The following is a 24,465-nucleotide window of genomic DNA, read 5'->3' as shown; positions in this document are numbered from 1 at the left end:
GGTCCAGGGCACCCCGTGGGTCCCCCGCTCCCGGTCCAGGGCACCCCGTGGGTCCCCCGCTCCCGGTCCAGGGCACCCCGTGGGTCCCCCGCTCCCGGTCCAGGGCACCCCGTGGGTCCCCCGCTCCCGGTCCAGGGCACCCCGTGGGTCCCCCGCTCCCGGTCCAGGGCACCCCGTGGGCCGTGCCAGTGCCGCTCGCTCAGGGAAACGGGAGAGGCAAAGCCCCGCTGCGGTTCTCTCGCAACAGTCTGTCCAACCGGACACACCCCGGGTCCTGCCTCGACCCCGTGTCTACAAAATGAAGCCCACGGGCAGTACACACATACTGTACATCTGTGTGCCGGGCTATCCCGTTGGTTACCTGACTCTTGTTGTTGCTTTTTTGTATAAGAATTACATTCAAGGTACTTTACAAATTAACATGTCGAAATTCCAATGTGAAATAAAAGCTCTTTAAGAGTTGACAGTTATAGTACACCCCACCCCCAAACCCGATGTCCAGTCTTCCTCCCTAAGAGCGACCAGGGGAGAGCCCGCTTCTCCCGGGGGCTCACACGTCGTCAGCCGGCAGGGTCGGGATGCTTATCCTCGCTCGGGTGAAGTAGGCGATCTTCTCCCTGGCGTCGGGGGGAAGGAACCCACTTCACTGCGATGTCGAAAACACCCCGCGACCACGGGGATAGTCCCCGACCCCTGGAGTGCCCCGCGAGCCCCGACAGGAGCTCTGTGCTGAGAGAGAACCCCACTTAAATCAGGGGCCTCTGCCCTTCACAGCAGAGGCAAAGGAGACTCTGGCTCGTGTCGGCCACCCACAGACCACGGCAGTGACGGTGCCCCTTGCTGCAGTCCCAGCATTAGGCCATCAGGTAAACCAGCAGGGGTCAGCCCAGGGAGGGCGTTTCTAACCCAGGCAGGAGAGGACCCAGGAGGGCTGAAACCCTAGGAAAGTCAGGGACCTCACAGAAAGTTACGTGACACGGGGAAACTCGAACATCAGGACCAGGACTGGGCGCTGAGGAGCAATGACCAGATGAAGGGAGGAGCAGACCCGGGGGAAGGGAGAAGCTGCAGGTGAGTGACTGAAGGGTTTCCGGAGGTGGGGGAGGGTTCGACAGTAAGGGCTCAGGATCGTAGTTACCAGCGACAGGGCCAGTGTGTCCACTTTCCCTACAGAATCTTCACCTCAGAGATACGAGCCCATCGACACACCAGTACTGGGCACGTGTCTCAAACGGGGACACGCTGTCAGCCGAGAGCACGTGCTGACCCACCTGAGAACGTGACCGTCTAGCCGGGGAGGCAGTGCGGGCCAGAACCAGGAGCTGAGGTGGACAGACCCGGGAAGAGACAGAGAAAAGGAAGAGTGGAAGAATGACGGGGATCGAAACGAGAGTTGTTTTTGTGGTGTAGTGCCCTTGTGATTTGTTCAATTCCGGGAGGGATAAAAATAAGAATTAAAAAAGGCACATGGGTGTGGTCGTGATGTCACTGAAGACCAGGAGGGCAGGGCAGAAAACTGGGGACCCCTGCTGGACCACTTACCGCAAATGGGTTTCTGTGGCTCACTCGGTGTCATTTAAATGCACATCAAATTCCTGATTTCTCACTTCCCCTGACATACCAGAAAGCCAGGGGGCACTGGGCTCTTGGTTCCAAGGGACGTAAACAGCTGGGAGAGTCGCCCACAGGCCAGACCTGCGCTCCCCATTCTCACCACCCGGCCGGCCCCGCCCACTCATCCTTACCACCGGCCTGGGATGGAACCGGGTTGTGTGCTCAGGGGCATGGGGGTGTCTCTAAATATTTTGGGTTTTAGCAGGCAGCTGGGGGCGTGCCACACTGGACTTGCGTGCCTCAGCTCACAGCACCAGAGGGGACGGGATTCCTCTCACAGGGGAGTGAACCCAAGGAGCAGCTTTCTCTGTCACCAGAGGGAGCTGCAGCCTCGTGACAGCAGGGGAGGCCGGGCTCTTCACTGTGAGCTCCCCTGTTCAGTCTGAAGCCCACGATGCCTCCACTTCCTTCCCTCCATCCTGGGCTCACTCAGTCGGCACCGACCTCCAGCTCCTTCCTCGGGCTCCTGGCACCCAGGCCGGCATCTCCTCCTCTGTCCCCACTCCTCCCCGTCTGTCCCCACCCCTCCCCACCTGTCCCCACTTCTTCCCGTCTGTCCCCACCCCTCCCCGTCTGTCCCTACTTCTTCCCGTCTGTCCCCACCCCTCCCCATCTGTCCCACTCCTCCTCGTCTGCCCCACCCCTCCTGGTCTGTCCCCACTCCTCCCCGTCTGTCCCTACTTCTTCCCGTCTGTCCCCACCCCTCCCCGTCTGTCCCACCCCTCCCCATCCCCACTTCTTCCGGTCTGTCCCCACACCTCCCCGTCTGTCCCCACACCTCCCCATCTGTCCCACATCTCCTCCAGACTAACAGCATTCTACAGACTCCTCCATGTGACACACACACACACACACACACGCGCATCCAAACCGACAACCAACCAGTAAAACAAAACCCTTTCTGGTGCCTCCTCTCACTCATCTGAAATGGCCACGGGTGGCACCAATGGCTCCTGACCACCCAGTTGGGGGGGTGGTGATTTTCGGTCCTCTGCTTTCCTGGTGCATCGTCAGAACCTGCAGCCCCCAGCCCTCCAGCCCCAGGACCACATTCTCTCCCGGTCTCCTTGGACCTCTCGGCCCTTCCTCCCACAGCTTTTCGGTTACGTGTCCCGGTCAGCGGTGGACACCCACAGGGCCTCCTGTCCTGGCTGCCTTTTCTCATCTTCTGGGATGTCTGACTGTTCACACTGACGGAACCGCCACGTGTGAGACGAAGACCCCCATCTTCATCTCCCATCCTGACCTTACTCCTGGCTTTGGGTCTGGACTTCTACTTGCCCACTGGCCACAGCTGCCTGGGCTGTCCTAAGGCGGAGCTCGCTGTCCTCGCGATGGCCCGCTGCTCCTCCAGCACCTCGGTCCCCCGCGCTCGCCCGCCCTCGCGCCCCACCCCAAGCTGGCCTCCTGTCCCAGTGCTGCACGGCCCACCTCGGCCACACCCTCCGTGTCACCCCGCACAAAATCTATCCCCTTCACGTGCTCTTGTGCTTGGAGACCCTGCCGGCTCCCTCCCCACCTACACCCCCAGGCGAGCGCCGGCGGCACGTGGCACGCCAGGCTGTGTGGCCTGAGCCCCGCCTGCCCACAGGCTCAGCCGCTGGCGCCCGACCCGAAGCTGGGCCTGTCCTTTGGTGCCTGTCTGTGCCGGTCCTCCTGCCCTGAGGCCCTTCTCCGGCCCACCACCCGAGGCCTGAAAGACCTGCCCACGCCCCTGCCACGGTCCAAGCACCACCTCGCAGGACCTCTGCTGGCTTCTGCCCACCCCAGCCCTGTCACCTGAGGGCCCAGTGTGGCCGTGGCTTACGGTGGCACCCGAGGAATGGCTGTCGAATGAGTGAACAGGAAAACCCTGACGTAAATGCCTTCTGTACGTTTTTGTATTTTGCCTCGAGATGTGTCCATGAGATGCGGTAACTGCTTCTACGAGCGGGGACACCTGGGTCCTCAGGAGCCAGGCAGCTGCCCGTGGAGTCTGTGCCCCCAGCAAGGGGCTCACGGAAAGCTATTGGTCCCGTCTGGGAGGGAAGGGTTGGGTGTCTGCACCCTGATACTAGCGGCCCGCGCACTCTGAGGTGAGTTCCAACCCAGCGGTGACCCGGGCGGGGCCGCTTACCTGAAGGACTGCACCTGCCGAGGCACCTTCCGGCTCTGCTCCCGCAGCCGACACACATCCTTGGAGACCTGCCGCATCAATTTCTCCGCATTCAAACCTTGCTTCTGTTCTTCTTTGGACTGCTCAGCCTGGCCAGGAAATAAGAACAAAACCCAAAGCACACGAATTAGAAATGCCCGGACATGCTAGGTGCCCTCAAAGACGGCAAACAGGAGGGCAGCCTCAGTGTCACCATCGGGACACGCCGTGCCACTCTCGGGCTGAGCCACAACGGGGCTGGCACGGGCTCGTTTACGGGATCCCACCGCAAGTACCTTATTACTCAGGCAGCGTGTGATCCGTTCAGTACACCTGGAAAACCTTAGAACCCTCAAAAGAAAACTAGAATCTGAGAGCACTGTGTTCTAGAAATGCCTACTGCTAACATTTTGGCGAACACACTTTCAACCCCTTATTCATCTTTTCAACCCTTTTTTCTATCTATCTTAGTCATTTACAAAGCTGTTCATTGACACAGAATTTACATACCAAAAAAAGTACACATAAATGTATAGCTCGGAGAACTTGTACAGACTGAACACACCCAGGTCACCAGCACCAGATGAAGAAATGGAACACCCCCAACTCTTGCACCCCCAGGCCCCCTTCAGTGATCAGCCCAGGCGTTACCAGCACCTGCCCCCAACAGCAGGGCCACTTTGGCTTCTTCTGTCTACAGAAATGCAGCAGGTACTCTTCAGGGCCTGACTTCTGCTCAGCGTTGTGCTCGTGAGAATCTCACGCACCAGCGCATGTAGGTGTAACCTGGTGTACTCACTGCCGTATAATATTCCACGGTGTGAGTTCATCATGATTTGTTATCTGGGCTATTGTCTATGGAGTCAGGTATTTTACATGAATGCATTTAAAAATAAATGTAGAATAATAGATACTATGTTGAGCCCTGGCCAGTTTGGCTCAGCGGTTGGAGTGTTGGCCCGTGGTCCAGAGAGGCCTGGGTTCGGTTCCCGCTAAGGGCATGTACCTCGGTTGCAGTTTGTCCCTGGCCCTGGTTGGTCGTGCAGGGGGCAGCCACTCGATGTGTCCCTTTCACATCGATGTTTCCCTCCCTCTCTTTCCCTCCCACTCTATCTGAACAAAAATGGAAAAATGGCCTCAGGTGAGGATAAATAAATAAATAAAATAAATTAAAAAATAAATACTATGTTGACTGTTCCCTTTTATTCTTCCAACCAACAAGTACGTGTTGGTGGTCTTCCTTCTGAAGAAAGGCGGCACACGTTCGTGAAGAGCACACACGCTCTGGGGCCTTCCTGCCTGGGGTCCCAGTCCGTCTCTGGCATTCACCAGCTAGGTGAATTTTGCCAGGCTGCTTGCCATCCTATGCCATAACTTCCTCATCTGTAAACTGGGAATAAGTACTTGTTTCAAAAGGTTGTTGTAGTTTAAATTAGTTAATATACATAAAGTACTCAGAGCAGTACCCAAACACATCATTAAATCCATGATTTTAGTGTTTAGCTATTAGTTTAAAAAAAACCATAAGCCAACCCTGACCAGTCTGGCTCATCGGTTGGAGTGTCTATCCACAGACCAAGGAGTCAAAGGTTCGATTCCAGTCAAGGGCACGTACCTTGGTTGTGGTTCGGTCCCCAGCCCTGGTCGGGGTCGTGCGGGAGGCAACCAGTTGATGTGGCTCTCACATCGATGTCTCTCTCTCTCTCTCCCTCACACTCTATCTGAAGATAAGTGGAAAAATATCCTCGGGTGAGAATTAAAAACACACACAAACGACATGCCAGGCACTGTCCCGGGAGCCAGGGGTAGAGCTGTGAACAGGAGAGAAAACAGACCAAAGGCCCCGGGATGCAGATGGTAAGAAACCACGTCCCAGAGCATCCGGCAGAGAGTAGAGTAGCAGGTGAGAGTCACAGCACGGAAGCTTCCAGAGCGATGCTGGGGTCACTGTTTCCCCAGTGCCCCTGGTTAGAACTAGGAGGGAGAGTGAAGAGGAAAGTTACCCAGAACCAGCATCCAACATTTCGCCCAGAATTCCTGTTCTTACAGCAGCTTTGCAAACACACACCAAAGCCAGCGCACCTGCTTACGAGGTCTCACTGTCTGCCCGACAGGGACACTGACTGTTCAGACAACCACTTCCCTCCACTGTGCATGACGTCTGAAGGCGCCGCTCCACGGAGGGCCAAGCGCCCTGCCACAGGGCGTCCCCCCGACTTCGGCATGATCATCCCCGGCAGGGGCCTCTGCTTTTATCACCATCAGGACTTTGTCTGCCCCCTTCCTCTCCCTGTTTTGAAAGATTTTCGGTAGAAAAGGGGTCTATACATGTCAAGTAACAATTCTCTCGACTATTTGGTAATTGATGAGATAGTTAGCTGTCGCTTACAGTCTCTGAATTTATGTAACTTAAACCAAAAGGGACAAATGTGATGTTTTGTTTCCCTTGTGAAGTCTTGTATTTAGTAAATGGATGGTTTTTCGCTAGGTCACAGGTAAGGAACTACTGACTTAGCGAACACAAAGAAATTATTTCTGCCATGTCATGAACATCCAATGAGCACATCACTAACTACACTGAAGTACTGTGCCATTCTAATACCTGCTACCTTAGGACCAAACCATTCTTTTTTAAAAAATATTTTTCAATACTCACCCAAGGAAATGTTTATTGATTTTAGAGAGAAGAAGGGGGGGTGATAGAGGTAGAGAGAGAGAGAGAGAGAGAGAGAGAGAGAGAGAGCGCAATCAAATTCCCCTCATATGTGCCCCAACAGGGACTGAACCTGCAACCTAGATATGTGCCCTGACCGGGAATCGAACCCACGACCTTTAAGTGTACAGGACAACCTCTAACTGAGCCACAGAGGCTAGGGAGACCAACCAATCTTAAACTGGCCATCTGCTTATTGACTTGAACAATGGACAGATCAGCACAAGCCAGAGAAGGAAGGTATGTGCTGGATATACTCAGGTAAGAAAATCTGACCCAGTTGCCCCAACAAAGTGTACTTTATCAGACCAGATATACAACAGGCCCCAGGGATCCACCCAGTCGTTTGTCTCTTCCACATGAACGACACCGTGGTGGTCTGTGTCCCCTGGGAAGCACTGATACGGTCTCATGGCCACTGATATTTTCAACGGCCAGCATTTTTGTGGTGACTATAGAATCACTTCGAAACTTGGCTGTTTGCTGCCCAACAAGACTGACCGTGGGACACGGGGAGACCGTCCTCCTGATGACCGAGAAGATGCTTCACTGACGCCTACACTGGTCTCTGTGTTAATACTTATGTCTGTGCCTCTATCTTTCTCCAAAAACCCGAGTGATGCAATACATCCTAGTGTCTGTCCGTCGTTAATCATCAATAGCAGTCAACTCATCGATGAACAGCTCACTGCAGGCAGTGGTATTTTACTGAACGAGGTCTATTATTATCTTTGATGTACTCGTTTTCTTAGCAGATTCCAACTTTTAAAAAGGTTAACATCTGTATTAAGTTTTAAAAGAAGTGCAGCATCCCAGAACTCAGGTGTTTTGAAGGGGAGGTACGCTCAGGAAGAAACAGGAGGTTCGGCCTTGTCGGCTCCTTGGGAACACTCCAGCCTGGCCGGACACACCTCTCCCCTCCCACCCAACCAGTCACGAAGGGCAGCCTGGGTCCCGAGGATCGGGGAGAGTGCGACCAGCCTTCAGCTTGTGCCAGCGGCCTGCCCTGCCGAAGGGCCCGGCGATTCTCTGTGACATTAGGAAGCCAAGAGAGAAGGAACACGGCCCGGTCCCGCTGACAGCCCTCCAGCTCCCTCTGCGTCCCTGGGGCTTGGACAGCACACGAGGACACTCACTCTGACTCCATTTTAATTCCAGCTACAAAAAAGACATTCAGCCACCAAGGGGCAGGGTTATGGGATGTGACCCAGACACCTGACAGCCCCCCCAACAGGGAGGCAAATCCAGGATGCGCCGCTGGCTTCACTAAACTGCTTTTCTGGGAATTTTCTATTGTTTGTGGCAATTGGCAGGCTCTCTGCTCGCCGTGAGGCATTTTTTGAGCATCCTCCTGAAAATCTCACAGATTCACGGGGGACGGAGGGCCACCCGGAGTGCGGGCTGGGCGTCCGCATGTGCACGGGGAAGGGAGTGTGGAAATGAAGACCAGCGGAGAGCGAAGTCAACGGTCATCAGCAACTCCTGTGACCACCGTGAAGATGCACAGTGAAGCCATCCCCATTTTCCCAGAGCTGGCTGTCACACACTTCAGAGGTGACAAAGTAAAGCAGGAACTCCAATAGCCTATACGTATATACAAAGTTGGCAAAAATAAAGATAAAGACATCTGTACTCAGGGAAATCGACTGTTTTTAAAACAGTACAAATGCACCTTGTTTTTCAAGCCTTTTCTTCCCCGTTGCCTATGCCACGGGGCCACCAGGCCGAAGGGAACAAAGACGGAGGGGCAGTGGCTTGGTGCTTCCTACAGGTCGATAAAGACCTGCCCTGCGTCACCTGCGTCAAACTGAACTGTGACACCTGTGGGATAGCTGGAGGCATCTCCTCTCCCCTGGGACTCAGAATATCAAAGCACTCCACCTGCCCCGGAGGTTCGGTTCCTTGGGCCGTGCAGCCTTCAAGGTCCACACGTCAGCCCGGACCTCACCTATACTGAACGCATCCGGTCTGCTCTCCAACAGGCCGCAGAACTTGACAACCAGAAGCGCGCTTGGTGGCCATCTGATCCAAACCTCTTATTCTAGGCCGTAAATAACATCCTACTTGAGCACGACAGGAAGGCGCAGATGTGCACACTTTTTACAGCGTTTTTAAAGGCTGGTTTGTTTTTATTGCATTACTGTTTATTTGCTAAGAAGGAGGAAGGAGCTGTGAAGGAACAGGACGGGGAAGGGTAATGGCGAGATGCTGGCAGAAACGGCGGGGAGCTGGCTCCCAGTCTCTGGGTTATACCCCCTTCCTTTTCACCTAGACCCCGAACAAGGGCCTCCAGCGTGGGCATCACTGGGCTAGCGAGAGTTCTGGCCTCGTGTTGTGAAAAAAAGACAGCATTTTGTACGTGGTCGCAAGTCCCCTAACATGGGAGTTTCGTGCTGGACTGTTAATAACATCCGCATGTGGTGGTCACAGTGATGGTTTAGGTCAACAGCGGGACACAGACTAAGGCAAATACCTCAGGCTGTAATGACCCTTACTTATTTAGTTACATCTGTCTTCATGTTTAGTTTGGCTAGAGTTTTCTTCTTTTTTTTTAACTTATCTTTATTGTTGAATGTATTACAGATGCTCCTCATTTTTCCCCCACTGACCCCCTCCTCCCCATTCCCGCCCCCCTCCTGCCTTTCCCCACACTGCTGTCTGTGCCCATTGGTTATGCATATATGCATATTAAGTTCTTTGGTTTATTTCTTCCCACTCCCCAATCCACTTCCCTTCCAGGTTTGTCAGTCTAACCACCAATTTGTACTTCTTAATCCCTTCACCTTTTGCACTCATTCTCCCAACCCCCCTTCCATCTGACAACCAACAATTTCTCTGTATCTGTGACAATGTTTCTGTTCTGCTTGTTCATTTTGTTTGTAGATTCAATTGTTGATAGATATGTATTCGTTGCCATTTTGTTTGTTCATATTTTTTATCTTTTTCTTCAAGAAGACCCTTCAACATTTCATATAATAACGGTTTGGAGGTGATGAACTTCTTTAGCTTTTCCTTGTCTGGGAAACTCTTTATATGGCCATCAATTCTAAATGACAGCTTTGCAGGATAGAGTAATCTTGGTTGTAGGTTCTTGCTTTTCATCACTCTGAATATTTCTTGTCACTCCCTTCTGGCCTGCAAAGTTTCTTTCGAGATATCGGCTGACAATCTTATGGGAAAAACTCCCTTGTAGGTAACTAACTGCTTTTCTCTTTCTACTTTTAAGATTGTCTTGAACCTTTTGCATTTTGATGATGATGTGTCTTGGTGTGGGCCTCTTGGGGTTCATCTTGTTAGGGACTCTCTGTGCTTCCTGGATGTGTATGTCTGTTTCCTTCTCCAAGTTAGGAAAGTTTTCTGCCATTATTGTTTCAACAGGTTTTCAATTTCTTGTTCTCACTCTTCTCCTTCTGGCACTCCCAAGATGCGAATGTTGGCACGCTTAAAGTTGTCCCAGAGGCTCCTTACACTATCCTCATTTTTTTGGATTCTTTTTTCTTTTTGCTGTTCCAATTGGGTGTTTTTTGCTTCCTTATATTCCAAATCAATGGTTTGCTTCTTGGCTTTACCTACTCTACTATTGAATCTATGTAAATTATTCTTTATTTCAGTAGGTGCCTCCTTAATTTCTGACTGTGCATTCTTCATTTCTGACTGGTCCTTTTTTATGCTCTTGAGGCCCTCACTAAGTTCACTGAGGTTCCCACTAAGTTCATTGAGCATCCTTATAAGCAGTGTTTTGAACTCAGCATCTGTTAGGTTGCTTATCTCCATTTCGTTTAGTTCTTTTCCTGGGGTTTTGTTCTGTTCTTTCATTTGGGACCTGTTTCTTTGTCTCCTCATTTTGGCTGCCTCCCTGTGTTTATTTCTATGTATTACTTAACGAGAGGTAAGGGGCTAGCTGAGACCAGATGCTGCTCATTTGAGAGAATTTAGGAAAAACCTGAAGCAGGATCCCAGACAGGCCAATCCTATGGTTAAGCAAGTGGCAACAGCTTGGGTGGACCTGCAAGTTGGGTGGCGCGGGGCCTCAGGGAGTCACCAGTGTGAGCCAGGTTGCTGGGGTCCCAGATATGGCGGCTGTCTGCCCCAGGGAAGGGTTCACCAAAGGAACAAAGGCCTCTGACAGCACGTTTATACAAGAGAAAGCCGCTTCCCCATATGACTCTGGTGCGTTTCAAGCTGCCTCCCCCACGCTGGAGCCTGGAGGGACCGAGTCTAAGTAAGTCTATGCGCGCGCCCTTTAAGGAGCTGCCTGGGGCTCCAGCCTCCTCAGCCACCCTCAACCTCAGTTCCAGCTGGTTTTACAAACAGAAGTTATGGGGATTCTCTTCCTGGCACTGGGACCCTGAGCGGGATGCCTGGTGTGGGAAGGGGACCCCTCAGTCCTCAGGGAGGACCTTCCCAGCCGAGGTGTCCTCCTGATTTTTATCCGCCACACGTGGGTGTGGGGCCAGCCCATCCCCTCCGCCCGCCTACCAGTCTGGATGTGGCTGCTGCTTTCATATCGTAGTTGTAGGACGTCCATTCAGCCTGATGTCAGGCAGTTCTGAGTGATGGTTGTGCTGTAGTTTAGCTGTAACTTGGATGTGGTTGTGGGAGGAGGCGACACTGGGTTTACCTTCCCGCCACCTTGACCGGAGGTCGGCTGGGGTTTTCCTGAGAACACTTCCTCTCACTCTGAAACCTCCCTTGACCTGCCCACTGCCTTGGGGCCAGCTCTCTGAGGAGCCTGGGGGACTCCTGACGGCACAACTCGAGTCTCCCCTCATGTCCTCGCTGAGCCTCCAGCCCCTGCCACAGGTCCTCCTGTTGAAATAAAAAAATGTGCCGAGACTGCCCAGCCCAGGGCTGTGCACCGGTGGACAGTGCCTTCTCCGTCTGTGGGCAGCCGCGTGGCTTCCAGGGGCTGGTCCCGTGGCTCATGCAGCCGCTCCCTTCCTCCCCCGCTGTCTGCCCCTGGGCCGCAGGGCCACGCGTCAGGCTCCACGGTGACAGGAGAAACCCGCGGGGCTCTCTTCCTCGGAACCTTGCTGAGCACCCGAGTAGGAAACCAGCTCTGTGCTGAGTCATCAGGTAACACAGATCAGAAACCCTCATCAAGACAGAAACAAATTTCTAAGCAAAATCAATGCAACTTACGTAAGGATGATTATAACCATCAGCAGAAACCTGCTATGAGGCCAGAATCACGCCTAAGCAGGTATCATTTAATGACTAAACAACTGCAAATTAATATAAAAATACAGGACGGCTTCACAGAAAAAGGATTCCTAAGTGTTACTCTTCTAAGGACACATCCAAAGCTGGAACAAGACCTGCTGACATCCCCCATCGGGCAGGACTCAGAAGGTCCTGGCCCTTGAACCTTTGCGTTCTTGATGAAACTGGGGAAGCCCAGGGCCCAGAAGTATCGGGGCGAGTCGGTGGAAGCAGCTGTTCCCTTGTCTGAGTGAGTGTTGCTATGTGGGGGACGAAGACCTGCTCTGTGAGCAAAACACATCCCAGGTGGCACCGAAGTCACCTCCACTGGCCAGGGAGCCTGGCTTCTGCAGAGGAGCTGGGGGGCTGAGGTTCTTTAGAAAGCAAAGCCCTGCCCACCTGGGGCAGCATTTCCAAGGAGCGGTTGGCTCCGGGAAAGGCAGCAGCAAGCAGCGATTTCAGCCAGCACCCCTCGTGGGTTTGCAAGAGGGGCAAGGGGAAAATGCCACTCATGTCACACAAATGGTTGCCTGGTGACAGAGATGACACTTTTCAAAGAGAAAGAGAATTTAGGTCAACTTCATATTATGCCTGATGTTCCCATGACTACTTCGGTCACTATGGATGCTGTGACAGGTACGAGAACCAGCTGGGGCAGCCAGGGATCTCGGTAGCCTGGGAGGTGCGGCGAGACGCTTTCTCCTTTTCACCGCCTTTAACTCCTAGGTCATGACTGTGACCATCACGTGGGATGCTGGGCACCGGACAGCACAAACCTCCCGTTTCGGAACAGTCCGTCAGAGCTGAGGCTCATGCACCAAACTGTGTGTTACACAGTCCCTGGGAAACCCTAACTGACTGGGTCCGGTAACATCCCTGGACTGTAGTATTCCTGGAGCTGAGCCCCACCAGGGCACAGCCTGGACCAAGGGTGCCCACCGTGTGGCTATGCTTAACCCCGCGGGCAGGTGCCCGGCTCTCCTGGGGCCACCACCATGCCCACCGGCCAGCCTCTCATCGCTCTATCTGCTGCGTTCTCTCTTCACCGGCGAGTCCAGGGGAAAGCCTTCATTCTAGGGGCAGGCACAGTTTTGATAAAATCGTCCTGTCTGGTAAGCAAGATGAACAGTCTAGTCTTCAAGGAGGCAGATTCACTACCAGGCACTGTGGCTGGAGGAAGCCGAGCTGGCCTGGGCCTGCGCAGGCGGGAGGAAGGCTCTCTGGGATGGGGAGGGGGGGTTGCATCGAGAGGCTCCTCTTCTTCACAGGGAACCAGTTTCCCCAGGAAACCCCTCCTGGAATTTTCTGCAGCTGAGCGCGCACACACATTCTCGACTGGCTCAATGAGGACAAACGGTGGAAACGAACAGTGTGCATGGACATCAGTGTCCACGCCAGCTCTGAGCAGCGTGCCTGCGTGGGCCTGAGAGCTACCTCCCGGGCTGCTGGCTTCTACACTCCTTCCGCTTTCCACCTTCTGGGGTGAAGGACGTCTTCAATGGAGAATGAAAATAAGCAGCACCCTAAAAACTTCAAACCTCACATGATCCGTCAACACCAGCAAAAACCTTAGCAGAATTCTACAGCGAAAGATTAAAAATGCCACTTAGGACAACAGTATCCTTATGATACTTTCCCCTTTGAAAGGCCGTCTCAGTCCTGTTGCTTCCCCTCGGTGTTAGACGTGAGCTTGGGTCTGGCCCGAGCTCCTCGCACTGCATTTGTGGAAACTAACCCTGGGACCTGGAGGAGCCCCCCCTCTGGTGGATGTCACACACAGCACCACAAGGCTTCCTGAAGAGCTCATCTTCGGAACCCCCAGGGTCCCCGCCTCCCTTAGATGCCCAAGGCTCTCCCAGCCCCGCCCTTCTCTCCAACCAGGAAGGAGCAGACCAGGCGCTGGAGCCGCCGAAACCCAAACAGGACTATGCCTCCCACACTTGCTCCTGTGAGGCTCCGACCTCTACTTCTGACACGGAACCTACCTGGAGTTGATGTCCGTACCAGAGGCGGGGATCCAGTGCCATCTCTTCCCAGCTTCACTGGTCCAGCGGTCCCTCCTTCAGTCGCCGGCTGACAGGCTGTCCCCGTCACAGAGCATCGCTCTGCCGGCCAGGCGTCCTCTCTGGCTCCCTGCTTGTGCCCTTGACCCGTCTCTCGACTCTCCCGCCAGCTCCACTGTGCATCTGCCTCAGCAGCTTCACAAACGCCGACTCCCTGCAGCCAGGTCCCTCCCTGGCTTTCTTCCCCACGGGTGTTCTTGGTTCTGCAGTTCCACGAAAACCACGCGGGCCTCCTGCTTGGAACTGCAGACGCCGGGCCACCCTTCAGGGAGAAATGAGCATCCCCACAACACTGATTCTTCCCCTACGCTGAGGGCTGGCAAAGGAGCCTGCCGTCTGTCTGCCTAGTTTCACGAGAGCACAGCCGTGACTTCACGGCGCTCTGGCTGCGTCTGCTCCCTGCAGGCGTGAGCAGTGGCCGCGGGGCCCGCTCACTGCGGCCCTGTCACAGAGAAGGTGCGCCGACCTCCCCGTGGAGGCGGGGTGCTGCAGGAGTTTAGGGGTTCCCACATTTCTCCTCACGGCACTGTGATTTTCCCTATGTTGTACTGCACGTTTGGTTCAATTTGTTCTTTGACACTGTTATAAATAACATCTTACTTAAACTGACCAGTTGTTTCTGGTTAGTGGAGAGCAACGCCACAGAGTTCTTTAGATATGATTCTTCTATGTACACATCTTGCTAAACTCTTATTCTTTGTAATAACATGCAGATTTTCTAATGGACATAATCGTGTTATCGGCAAATGGTCACTGCCTTTTGTATCTCCTTTCCAACCTCTGTTTCTACTTTTTTCTTACCGTCGGCGAGAATTCCTAGTATTTCAGCAGTGAACAGAGTTGAGTGTCTTGCGCCTGATTTTTAAAAGAACAATTCCAGTGCTCACCTCTTCCGGACCACATCTGCTTCCCCTCCTCTTCATCGGGTTAAAGAAATTCTCGTCTTCTTAACTTGCTCACAGCTTCAACGTGAATGACTACTGACTCTTATCGATATTTTTCCTGCATCTGTTGAGTTGATCAAACGGGTCTTCTTCTTAATGTGTTAAAAAAATTAATTATACGAATAGATTTTTCTAATATTAAAAAATCCTCACGCAATTCAACACAAAGTGTAGTATCTTCCAAGTGTATTACTGGATTCTACTTACTAATGTTTTAGTTCAGATGTTTGCATTTATCTTCATAAACGGAACTGACCACCTGTGATTTTTCTTTTGATAAGGTCGTTGTCTAGTTTCGGTGTTAGGGATGATGGTCACACAGAATGCGTTGTGATGTGTTCTCTCTTTTTCTAGTGTCTGGTAGCATTTGTATAAAACGGAGAGAATCTGCTCTTCGAAAGTTTGGTGGAACTTACATATAAGACATCTAGACCTTCTGTTTTCTCTGGGGAGAGATTATTAGTCTCTGCTCTCATTTCCTTAAGCAGTATAGGGGGAAAAAGGTATTGGATTTTAGATTTTCCCCCCCTTCTTTCATCAGTTGGAGTATATTTTCCTAGATATTTTTCCAAATTGTGGGCTTATCTTTTTTAAATTTTATTTTTCAATAACAGTTTACATTCAATATTATTTTGCACTATTTCAGGTGTACAGCATAGTGGTTAGATAATCATACACTTTCCATAGTGTTCCCGCCAATATTTCCAGTACCCACCTGGCACAATATATAGTTATTACAAAATTATTGTATATTCCCCACGCTGTACTTTACATCCTGTGACTATTTTGTAACTTCCTATCTACTTCTCAATCCCTTCGCCATTTTTATCTGGTCCCTCAACACCGCTCCCCTCTGACAACTGATATAACCATCAGTCTGTTCTCTGTGTCTATAAGTCTATTTCAGTTTGTTTGTTCATTTATTTTGTTCTTTCCACAAATACTACGGCAGGGTTGTTTGCAACAGCCAAGAAGTGGGCATATATATATGTTTTTCAATCCTCGCCCAAGGATATTTTTCCATTTATCTTCAGATAGAGTGTGAGGGAAGGAGGGAGGGAGAGAGAAGGGGTGGAGGAGAGAGAGAGACACACTGGCTGGTTGCCTCCCACACGACCCCAACCAGTTCCGGGACCAAACCACAATGGAGGTATGTGCCCTTGACCGGAATCTAACCCAGGACTCTTTGGTCTGCAGGCCGACACTCTCACCACTGAGCCAAACCAATCAGGGCACGGGCATATCTTTTTGATAGTATTCAAATATTCTTTAAATTTCAAGTTGACCTGTAGTTCTGCCCCTCTTTACTTTGATAATTTTTTTTGTATCTTCTCTTCTGTCAGCTTTGTTCATTTTTAGTTTTTTTTTCCTCAAAGAACAAAGTTTTCACTTTATTGAGCTTGTCTCTATGCAGTGGACATTAGCTATCTTTGATTAGATTAGCCAGAGAGACCTACACAACAAGCAGTTTGTGGATGACCCTTACCAATGTGATATTAAATGAAACAAAAGTCCCAAGTTTTTATAATTATGCATACACAGAATCCCAGAATTTCATATTAGGAAAAATTAAAAACAAAGAAACAACCAAAAAAACCCTAAAGATGTCAAGTTCTGCTTTATCTATAGTTGTAAAACTCTAATCTTTGAAATCCTTTGACCCATAAGAGTCAAAAGACGGTCATGCTTCTTCATGATATTCAAGTTGGTCAGTGTCAACCAAGAATTTGAAATTACTGCTCATGTTGAGGTGAGACTCAAGAGAGTGAAAATGATGATGATGGCTATTAGGGTCACAAACATAAGAGTAGATCACTTCAGCCTTTAACGCGATCTCCCATTTTGCAGAGACAGCCACGCTGTGGCTCTGCTGTCCACAGGCTCTTGTCCCTGGGCCCTCCGCTGGAGCCACACTGTTATCGCTGGGCCCCTGCCCGCTGGCCTCTTCACCCCTCACTTGGGACCAAGTTCCAGTACCCACTTTCCAGACCAGGTTAAATGCCACTTCCTCCATGAAGCCTCTCCTGGTCTCCCCAGGAAGTGATTTCTCTTCCTCAAGAGAAAGGTGGCTCATCTCCTTGATCAAACCACAAGTTCTTTAAGGGCACGGCAGTGTCTAATTATTCCGTTATCCACCATAGTGTCAAATATAAGATCTACAACTCCCCACTGAACAGACATTTACTGAGATCCTATTGTGTGTGAAGGTGGGATTATAGTACAGACATGTAATACATTTTGTTCCTTACGCTTTTTTAAATTGGTTTCAGACAGAGGAAGGGAGAGGGAGAGAGAAACACTGATGAGAGTAATGCATTGAATGACAGATCGGCTGCCTCCTGCATGCCCTCTACTGCACCCTGGGCATGTGCCCTGACCGCGAATTGAACCAGTGACCTCTTGGTGCATGGACAATGCTCAACCACTGAGCCACACCGGCCGGGTCTTAAACTCTCTTTAAAAATTATTGGTATCATGTGATCTCACTTATTTGTGGAATATAATGACCAGGGTGGGCTGATGAATGAAGTGGACCCAGAGACATAGAAAGGAGTATGGTTCAGACTGACAAACCTCGTAATAGGGGGGCGTGGGGGGGGGGGAAGGATGAGATTAACCAAAGAACTTATATGCATGTATGTGTAACCAGTGGACATAGACAACAATGCTGGGGTGTGTGTGGAGGGAGCAGGAAGGGGAGGAGAGGGTCTAGGGGGGGAAAAGGAGAAACATCTGTAACAAAAATCAATTAATAAAAATTAGAAAAAAAATTATTGGCATCAGCTTGACTGCTGAAGTTCACATGTTAAGTTCCTGAGTTCCATCTAGAATTAGTAGCTAGTCAGTGAAATGACTCAAAGTTCCCCTGAAGTACCATACACTGTATGATTAAAAATAACTTTGGGCCAAAAAGAGAAGCTTCTATTATGGGCAAGAGTTTCTACTAGTTTAAGGAAGTGACTAATCTATTTCAGATTTCCATCCAAAAGGGTTGAAAAAAATTTGTTTGTTATTTGTAATATTGCAGCTATGTGGGAAATTCTATTTGTACATTACACATGCCCCATACTAAAATGTGAATTCTAATCTTGAGAGGACAAATTAATGTCATCAATGTGCAGCGTCTTGAAATTTTTGGCCATATTTAGGAGGCAGAAGAATGGAAATACTCCTTTAAAAACCCCATTGTGAAGTCGGTGACTGCTGCCTATCCTGCAAGGCCATGTGCGCGGCGGGAGGCGAGAGGGTGCGTGAGGGGCCTTCGCCGACGGTAACCAAGAACCGAAAACTCGGGAGCATCGAAACGAGCATCACGTCCACGACGACGTGATGGACGGATCCTGAAGACCCACGAGAAACTTCTATCACAAGTTATCACTCACGTTCAAAGGCTACACTGTGTTTATCTGCCAAGGCTCATGCTGAGCAGAAGGGACCCACCCCCTCGCCGCCATGGTCCCCTCCTGTTGGACGCCAGCGGCCACCAGAGCGGCAGCGGCGGGTGGGGTGGGGTGGGGGACCTCTGGCCTGCCCCTTGGGGCGGCAGCACCACTCTGACCTCTCTGAATCGGGGTTGGAAAGGCCTCAGGAGAAATGCGCTCTGAGCACCATACGCGGTGCGGGGCCAGGGGCGAAGAGCTGAGGGGACAGGTGTGAGCTGGTGTCCCCCACACACAGCTCTGCAGGGATGGCTCTCCCAAGACCTCAGAGCTGAGGGGCACCTGAACACGTACCTGCTTCTCCGCTTGCTTCAGGAGCTTCTGGAACCTCTCGTCCTCCAGCACCCCCGGCGGAAGGTCCGTCTGCCCCCGAGCTTTCAGCTCCTCCAGCTTCTGCCTCAGGCCCCTGAGGGCCTGCAGCTCGTCGTTGAGGCGGCTCTGGCGGGTGAGCGAGGCCTGCAGGTCCAGCTCCAGGTCCAGCGACGTGCGCACGGGGCACTCGGGAGCTGCTCGTCTAAGGACCGGCTGGCACGCGGCCTGGCGGTCGGAGAACAAACACAGCTGCGTCACGCCGCAGCCACCTCTGCCTGTCCTGCTCCCTGGCGGTCGGCGGGGGCGCGTCCTCGCTCCCCTGGGCGAGGCGTCGCCAGCCCAGGGACAGGTCAGCGGGAGTGACGCGGGTCACCTGCAGGTGTGTGCTCTGTGCGTTTCTGTCGCCTGCTGCAGGGACGGCCAAGATCCAGAGACAGGCCCCGAGTGAGGACAGGGAGCAGGGCGGGCAGCCGTACCGCAATGAGCAAGTCGCAAGGAACAACCTTTACTGCTTCAAACCTCGGACCCCTCCGGTCGCCACCACCTGACCACACAAAGGCCGCCCTCCCTGCACCCCGAGAAACGCACATTTCCTCCACCTCAGGACGCGGCCGTCCCCAGAGCGCACACCTTCCGCTGTTACTCCGCACGTGCCCGGCGGAAGGCGGAGCTCAGCCCCGGACTGTCCCCTCCCCAGTCAGCGCTGCCTCCCATGGTCTAACGTGACCTTTCACCCCGCATCCCCGGTATCCTTCCTGCAGCCAGTCTTATCCGTTATCGAGAAATAATCTCAATGAGTAGGGGTGAATGTCTGCTGGGGGGTTGCCGGCAAAACCCTAGACGAGAAGACACAATGTGTGACCTTGGGATGTCATTAAAGGATGGCAGGAGACGCCGAGAAGCGACTTCTGTGCCGCAGGTCAGGGAAGGGAGTCGGTCAGCTTGGGTCGGAAGGGCCTGGGGAAAGGGATTCAGACGGGCCGGGAAGGACGCGTACGCGGGCAGGAGGGCACTGCCGGCACAGGGGACGGGAAAGGAGGCTGCTGAGAACAGCTGGGACCGTCCCACACGAGAGAGGGGATGCAAGCGGGAGGAGTATTCCAGCCTGAAGATCTGGACAATGGGGTGCTCACGACAGACGAGAGGGGGGCCTGTCTGCCTCTCTCCTCATCGCAGAGCCTCACCCACACCTGAAGAGCTTTCCCCGTGGCCTGCTCGTCCAGCACCCTGCTGTCCATTCTCCAGTGTCCGCCACACTCTCATCAGGTCCCCTTCATTCAACCTCTGCTCCAACAGACATTACAGCAGTCACCCAGACACGCAGTCTGACTGTATTACTCATTTTTCAAAACCAGGTAGCCTTCCTAGTCGTCATGCGCATGGAGCCCTCCTCAGGACTCCAGTGCCCGGTAGCCGGCCAGTAAGTGCTTAAAGTGGCTCACTGACCTGTAGGGTCGGCCAGTTCCTGTGGTGTAAATACTCCTGCCATAACCGTTTCCAAGCCTAAGTGGGAGGTCACCGAACCGGAAAGAGATGTGCACCATCGGCTCTCGGGAGCAGCTGAGGGGCTCCCCCACGGACCCCGGGCCTGGCACTTTGCTTCTCTCTCCAGTCGGGTAAACCTCTTACTCACCTTCTCCCTTACACCACTGCCCCTTGTTCATGGTAAACCCAACTCAGAATACCACTGCCCATCACTTCTACCAAACCCCTGTTCACCGCAACAGCCACTTAGCAACCACCTCCTGCACGTTTCAGGATTACCCTCTGGCTCCACCAGCTCTAAGAGCTGAGTTCACCATGACTGGCTGCTACCCAGCTCCACTCAGTTCGTAAACACTCCTGGTTACAATTTCCCTGAAGGGGGCTCCCCTCCTCTGAAAGTACGTGCTGCTGAGAAAGGCAGGTGACACAGAAGGACGGTCACTTTTAGAGGATCAAGTTTGATAATCTGGAAGATCCACACCTCAAAATTCCCTGAAAATGCTGGTGTTAAGTAATGGTAGTGCATTCACCTTTAAAAAAAATAAAACATGCTTATCGCTGTCAGGCAACGAGGACGTGAAACCAGGGGACCCAAGGTTCCTGATCATACAGCAGTACTGAGCCAGAGTCCCCAGTAGAGCCGACGACTCCAGCTTACCTTCCCAGTCTTCACCCCCAGTCTCCCCCCCCACCCAGCGCCTAAGCTCTGCCGAGCCTGGTCACTCCTGTCCCTTGAATGTGTCTTCCTGCCCCCGCCCCCGCCCCGGTGCCTGGTGTCATTTCACTCCACCTACCCACAGCACCTGTATCCAGCCCCCACCCCCAGCCAAGCTGTCCTCTCTTCTGAAGTGTCATCCAGGTGTCAAGGCCGCAGACCTCTCCCATGAGGCCTTTCCACCCCCCAGCAGCAGAGCCCCTGCCCTCCTGCCTGCCACACCTTCCCGGTCCCTGCTTCTGGTCCCTGCTTCCCCGGCCTCTTCCAGACTAGAACACCTGCGGAGCTTAGCACCGAGTGCTTCGTGTGCTTACTGAGGATGCTTTAAGCTGAAATAAAAGAGCTAGTAAGTTATCACTAAGACAAAGTATTAGTGAGCAAGTAACTTCCCATTAGCATTTCAGCTGTTGGTAAGTAAACAGGACTTTCTGAACTACGTGAACTGGTCAACCTTCTCATTTATGTAAATACTCTCTCAGATGTACCCCTGAAGGTCACCAGAGACCGTGGCCCCCTGGGGCAGCCGACTGGAGCTGGCACGCCCGCCGTCAGAGGAGGGCGCTACGCTTTCCCACGACAGCTCAGAAGCCAGGCGTGGTGGGGAACACCGTGGCCCTCAGTAGGCACCGGGCCACCCACTCAGCCGCCCCTTCTCCAGCGATACTGCGGGCTAACTTCCTGCCTTCCTGAGCCGGGGTCCGAACCCGTGACGAAGGGTGCTCTCAGGCACGTCCTCTCTCCATCTCCGCAGCTGACACAACGTGCGTCTCCGTCATCACGCGGCCTCCCGCGGAAGCCCGAGGCTGGGAGCAGTAGTGCTCAGCAGTTCTGGTGCTTCCGCCGGGCAGCCGCGGCTCTGGTGGGCCTGGGCGGCGCCGCTGCTGGGGAATACGTACCCTTTTGGCCCTCAGACTGCGCCGTTCAGCGGAGTTTCTCACAAACAGAGACTTCTTGGCCAGGGTTGAGCTGTCACTGTCACTTCGATTTAACTGGCGATAGAGGACAAAAAAGAAAGGAAACACTGCATGACCGAGTGCTAGTGGGAGCTGGCGACGGAGTCCAACAGATAAAGCCGTGGTGGCAACAGTTTCTCTCTTAAAGAAGATTCTCCCTGGGCAGGCTCTCCCTGTGCCCTGCTTTCTTAAATACCTTAATGTTCATAAATAATTTAAACACTCGCCTTTTGCCCTGGCCAGTCTGGCTCAGCGGTTAGAGCATCGGCCTGCAGTCCAGAGAGACCCGGGCTCAATTCCCGCTAAGGGCGCACACCTCGGTTGCAGTTTGTCCCCAGCCCTGGTTGGGTCATGCAGGTGGCAACCACTCAATGTGGCCCTTTCACGTCAATGTTTCTCTTCCTCTCTCTCTCTCCCTCTCTATCTGAACAAAAAATGGAAAAATGTCCTTGGGTGAGGATTAAAAAAAATAAACACTTGCCTTTTGGTGGCCGCTCTCCGAAGTCATGGGCTAAGAGAATTATACACACTCTGAAATAAAGTGGTCCCTTGTATTTTCAGCTATTCTGCAATATTCCTTGTTAAAAGAAAGGCTGATGTACAGAGCTCAGAATCAGAGTTAAGACGCAGTTTGCACAAACTAGAAAAGTCTCACCCCAGAGAGCCCATCCTCACTCCCTCGCCGGCTTCAGGTCTTTGTGGAATGTCACCTTATCAAAGAAGCCTACTCTGAACCCTACCATTCCCAACCCTTGTTTTCACAGCCTTGGTCTCCATCCAAGACATCGTGTCAACTGCTTATTGGCTGGCTCGACTCCCAAGAATGCAGGTTCTGCAAGGGCAGAGCTTGGCTCTCTTGTTCACAGACAAATCCCAAGCAGTATCTAGAAATATGCTCAATAGCAGGTGTTTAATAAAAACGTGTGGAATCGAATGAATACATTTTAATGTATTTTCTAATTCATTTTATAGTAGTAAACCTATATTACTATAAATCATAGCCCTGGCCAGTTTGGCTTAGCGGTTAGAGTATCAGCCCGTGAACTGGAGAGTCCTGGGTTTGGTTCCCACTAAGGGCACATACCTCAGCTGCAGTTTGTCCCTGGCCCTGGTTGGGGTCGTGTGGGTGGCAGCCACTCGATGTGTCTCTCTCACATTGATGTTTCTCTCTCTCTCTTCCCCCCTCCCCTCCCACTCTATCGGAAGATACATGCAAAAATGTCCTCGGGTAAGGATTAAAAAAAATAATAATAAAATAAATAAATAAATCATAGATACTACTGGAAATAGATTTGGGTAAATTGGTGCGAATCCACAACCACTCTCCCCAGAACCACGAACCTGACTCTCTGTCTAGAGCCATTACTAAATGATAAGTTTGTTCTAAAACCCAATTCACTTTTGTTGGTCCAGCTAACATGGTGAGTGGTACACAGCAGAGATCTACAAAGTAGTAAATCTTGCCCTGGCCAGTTTGGCTCAGCGGTTAGAGCGTCGGCCTGCAATCCAGAGAGACCCGGGTTCGGTTCCTGCTAAGGGCACGTACCTCGGTTGCAGTTTGTCCCCGGCCCTGGTTGGTCGTGTGGGTGGCAGCCACTCGATGTGTCCCTTCACGTCGATGTTTCTCTCTCTCTCTCCCTTCCTCTCTCTCCCTCCCACTCTGTCTGTACAAAAAAAAAATGGAAAAATATCCTCGGGTGAGGATAAAAAAAAAAAAATACAAAGTAGTAAATCTCAAGTCACTTTAAGTTTCTAAAGATGGACTGAAGTCCAGATATACTTAGCAGCCAGGCCTCTAATTTCACTCATTTGCCAAATAAATGAAACTTGAGCTAGTGAGACATTACATTTAGAAAAAGGGGGAAAATAACCCCCAAACCCAAACTAAAAAGAACCACAAGAGTGTGATATTTATGTGTATTTTATAAAAGCATTTCTAGCCGTGCGTATCTGCAGTCGGAATGTGAGGTTCCCCACTGCACAGGCATGCACAGGCCCCGCAGGGAGCATCCCTTACCCGGCAGATGTACTGGCTGCGCTCCCCCGGGGAGAAGGTCTGCGAGCGCACGATCACGCTGCTCCTCACCAGGGGGCGCTGCCGCGCGCTCAGCCCGCCGCGCTCTTTGGGCCGAACCGCCACGCTGGCGTCCTCGGCCTCATCCGTGTTTGTCTCTTTATCGACCTGGAACAGAAGGCCTTCGTCAGCAGCTGATACACATGGATACATTTACGCCCCGTACTTCTAAGAAATGTCTAACTTTGCCACAGAGACTCATCTGGCACGGGGGCAGGTGCACTCCCGGTGGGAACCCCAGGGCCACCCCACGCCGAGGGCTCAGGCCTAAAGCGTGTTTAGTTCACAGAGGCCAGCAGGCTCTGCAGACAGCCTCACGTGGGCGTGTCTCACCATTAAACATCATTCAACTGATTCTCTTTTTTCCCTCAGGATCAATGATAAAAGTAATTAAATATATGAAACTGAAAATACACTACAAAGTTATAGGTTTCATAGAATACACAATTACACATATACATCCAAATGAAGTCTTCCGTCAGGGTACATGTGGCATCCTTCTTCTTGGGAATAAAGGACTGAAATTGTCTAAACTTGTTACAACGTCCCAAGTTTGCTGGCCTCCTCAAAGCTTGAAAATAGTTCCCCCCGACATGTCTGTCACTTAACTAGCAAAGTCAAGTGCTTAATAACTTGGCCGGCGCCTGTGCCTGAACTGGGTCACCTGCCACCTTCCAGAAGAGATGTCGATCAGAGCACCATCTGACCAAGGTGAACCTGAAATGTTTACTGCATGTTTGAAATGGAAAGACACTCACAACATTTCTGAAACTTCATACAATCAGGTAGTATCCTGGTGTTATCCAGGAAATTCTG

The 24,465-nt window shown here is 52.0% G+C and overlaps 1 protein-coding gene across 2 annotated transcripts in view; it reads right to left on the bottom strand.

Annotated features, from left to right (window-relative positions):
- Nucleotides 1-438: 438 nt before the first annotated feature.
- The window catches only part of WWC2 (WW and C2 domain containing 2), a 174,584-nt gene continuing 150,557 nt past the window's right edge, over nt 439-24,465 (bottom strand). For both annotated transcript variants that reach the window (XM_036250517.1, XM_036250518.1), the window contains exons 19-23: nt 23,593-23,757; nt 21,519-21,611; nt 18,405-18,647; nt 3,731-3,858; nt 439-617 (exon numbers count right to left, since the gene is read on the bottom strand). In XM_036250517.1, the coding sequence (XP_036106410.1) occupies nt 551-617; nt 3,731-3,858; nt 18,405-18,647; nt 21,519-21,611; nt 23,593-23,757 (696 nt within the window). In that variant the 3' untranslated portion in view covers nt 439-550. The remainder of the gene's footprint in view (nt 618-3,730; nt 3,859-18,404; nt 18,648-21,518; nt 21,612-23,592; nt 23,758-24,465) is intronic.

Source organism: Molossus molossus, unplaced genomic scaffold (assembly GCF_014108415.1).
Source record: "Molossus molossus isolate mMolMol1 unplaced genomic scaffold, mMolMol1.p scaffold_m16_p_9, whole genome shotgun sequence".
NCBI lineage: Eukaryota > Metazoa > Chordata > Mammalia > Chiroptera > Molossidae > Molossus > Molossus molossus.
This window is presented reverse-complemented; position numbering and strand designations above follow the sequence as displayed.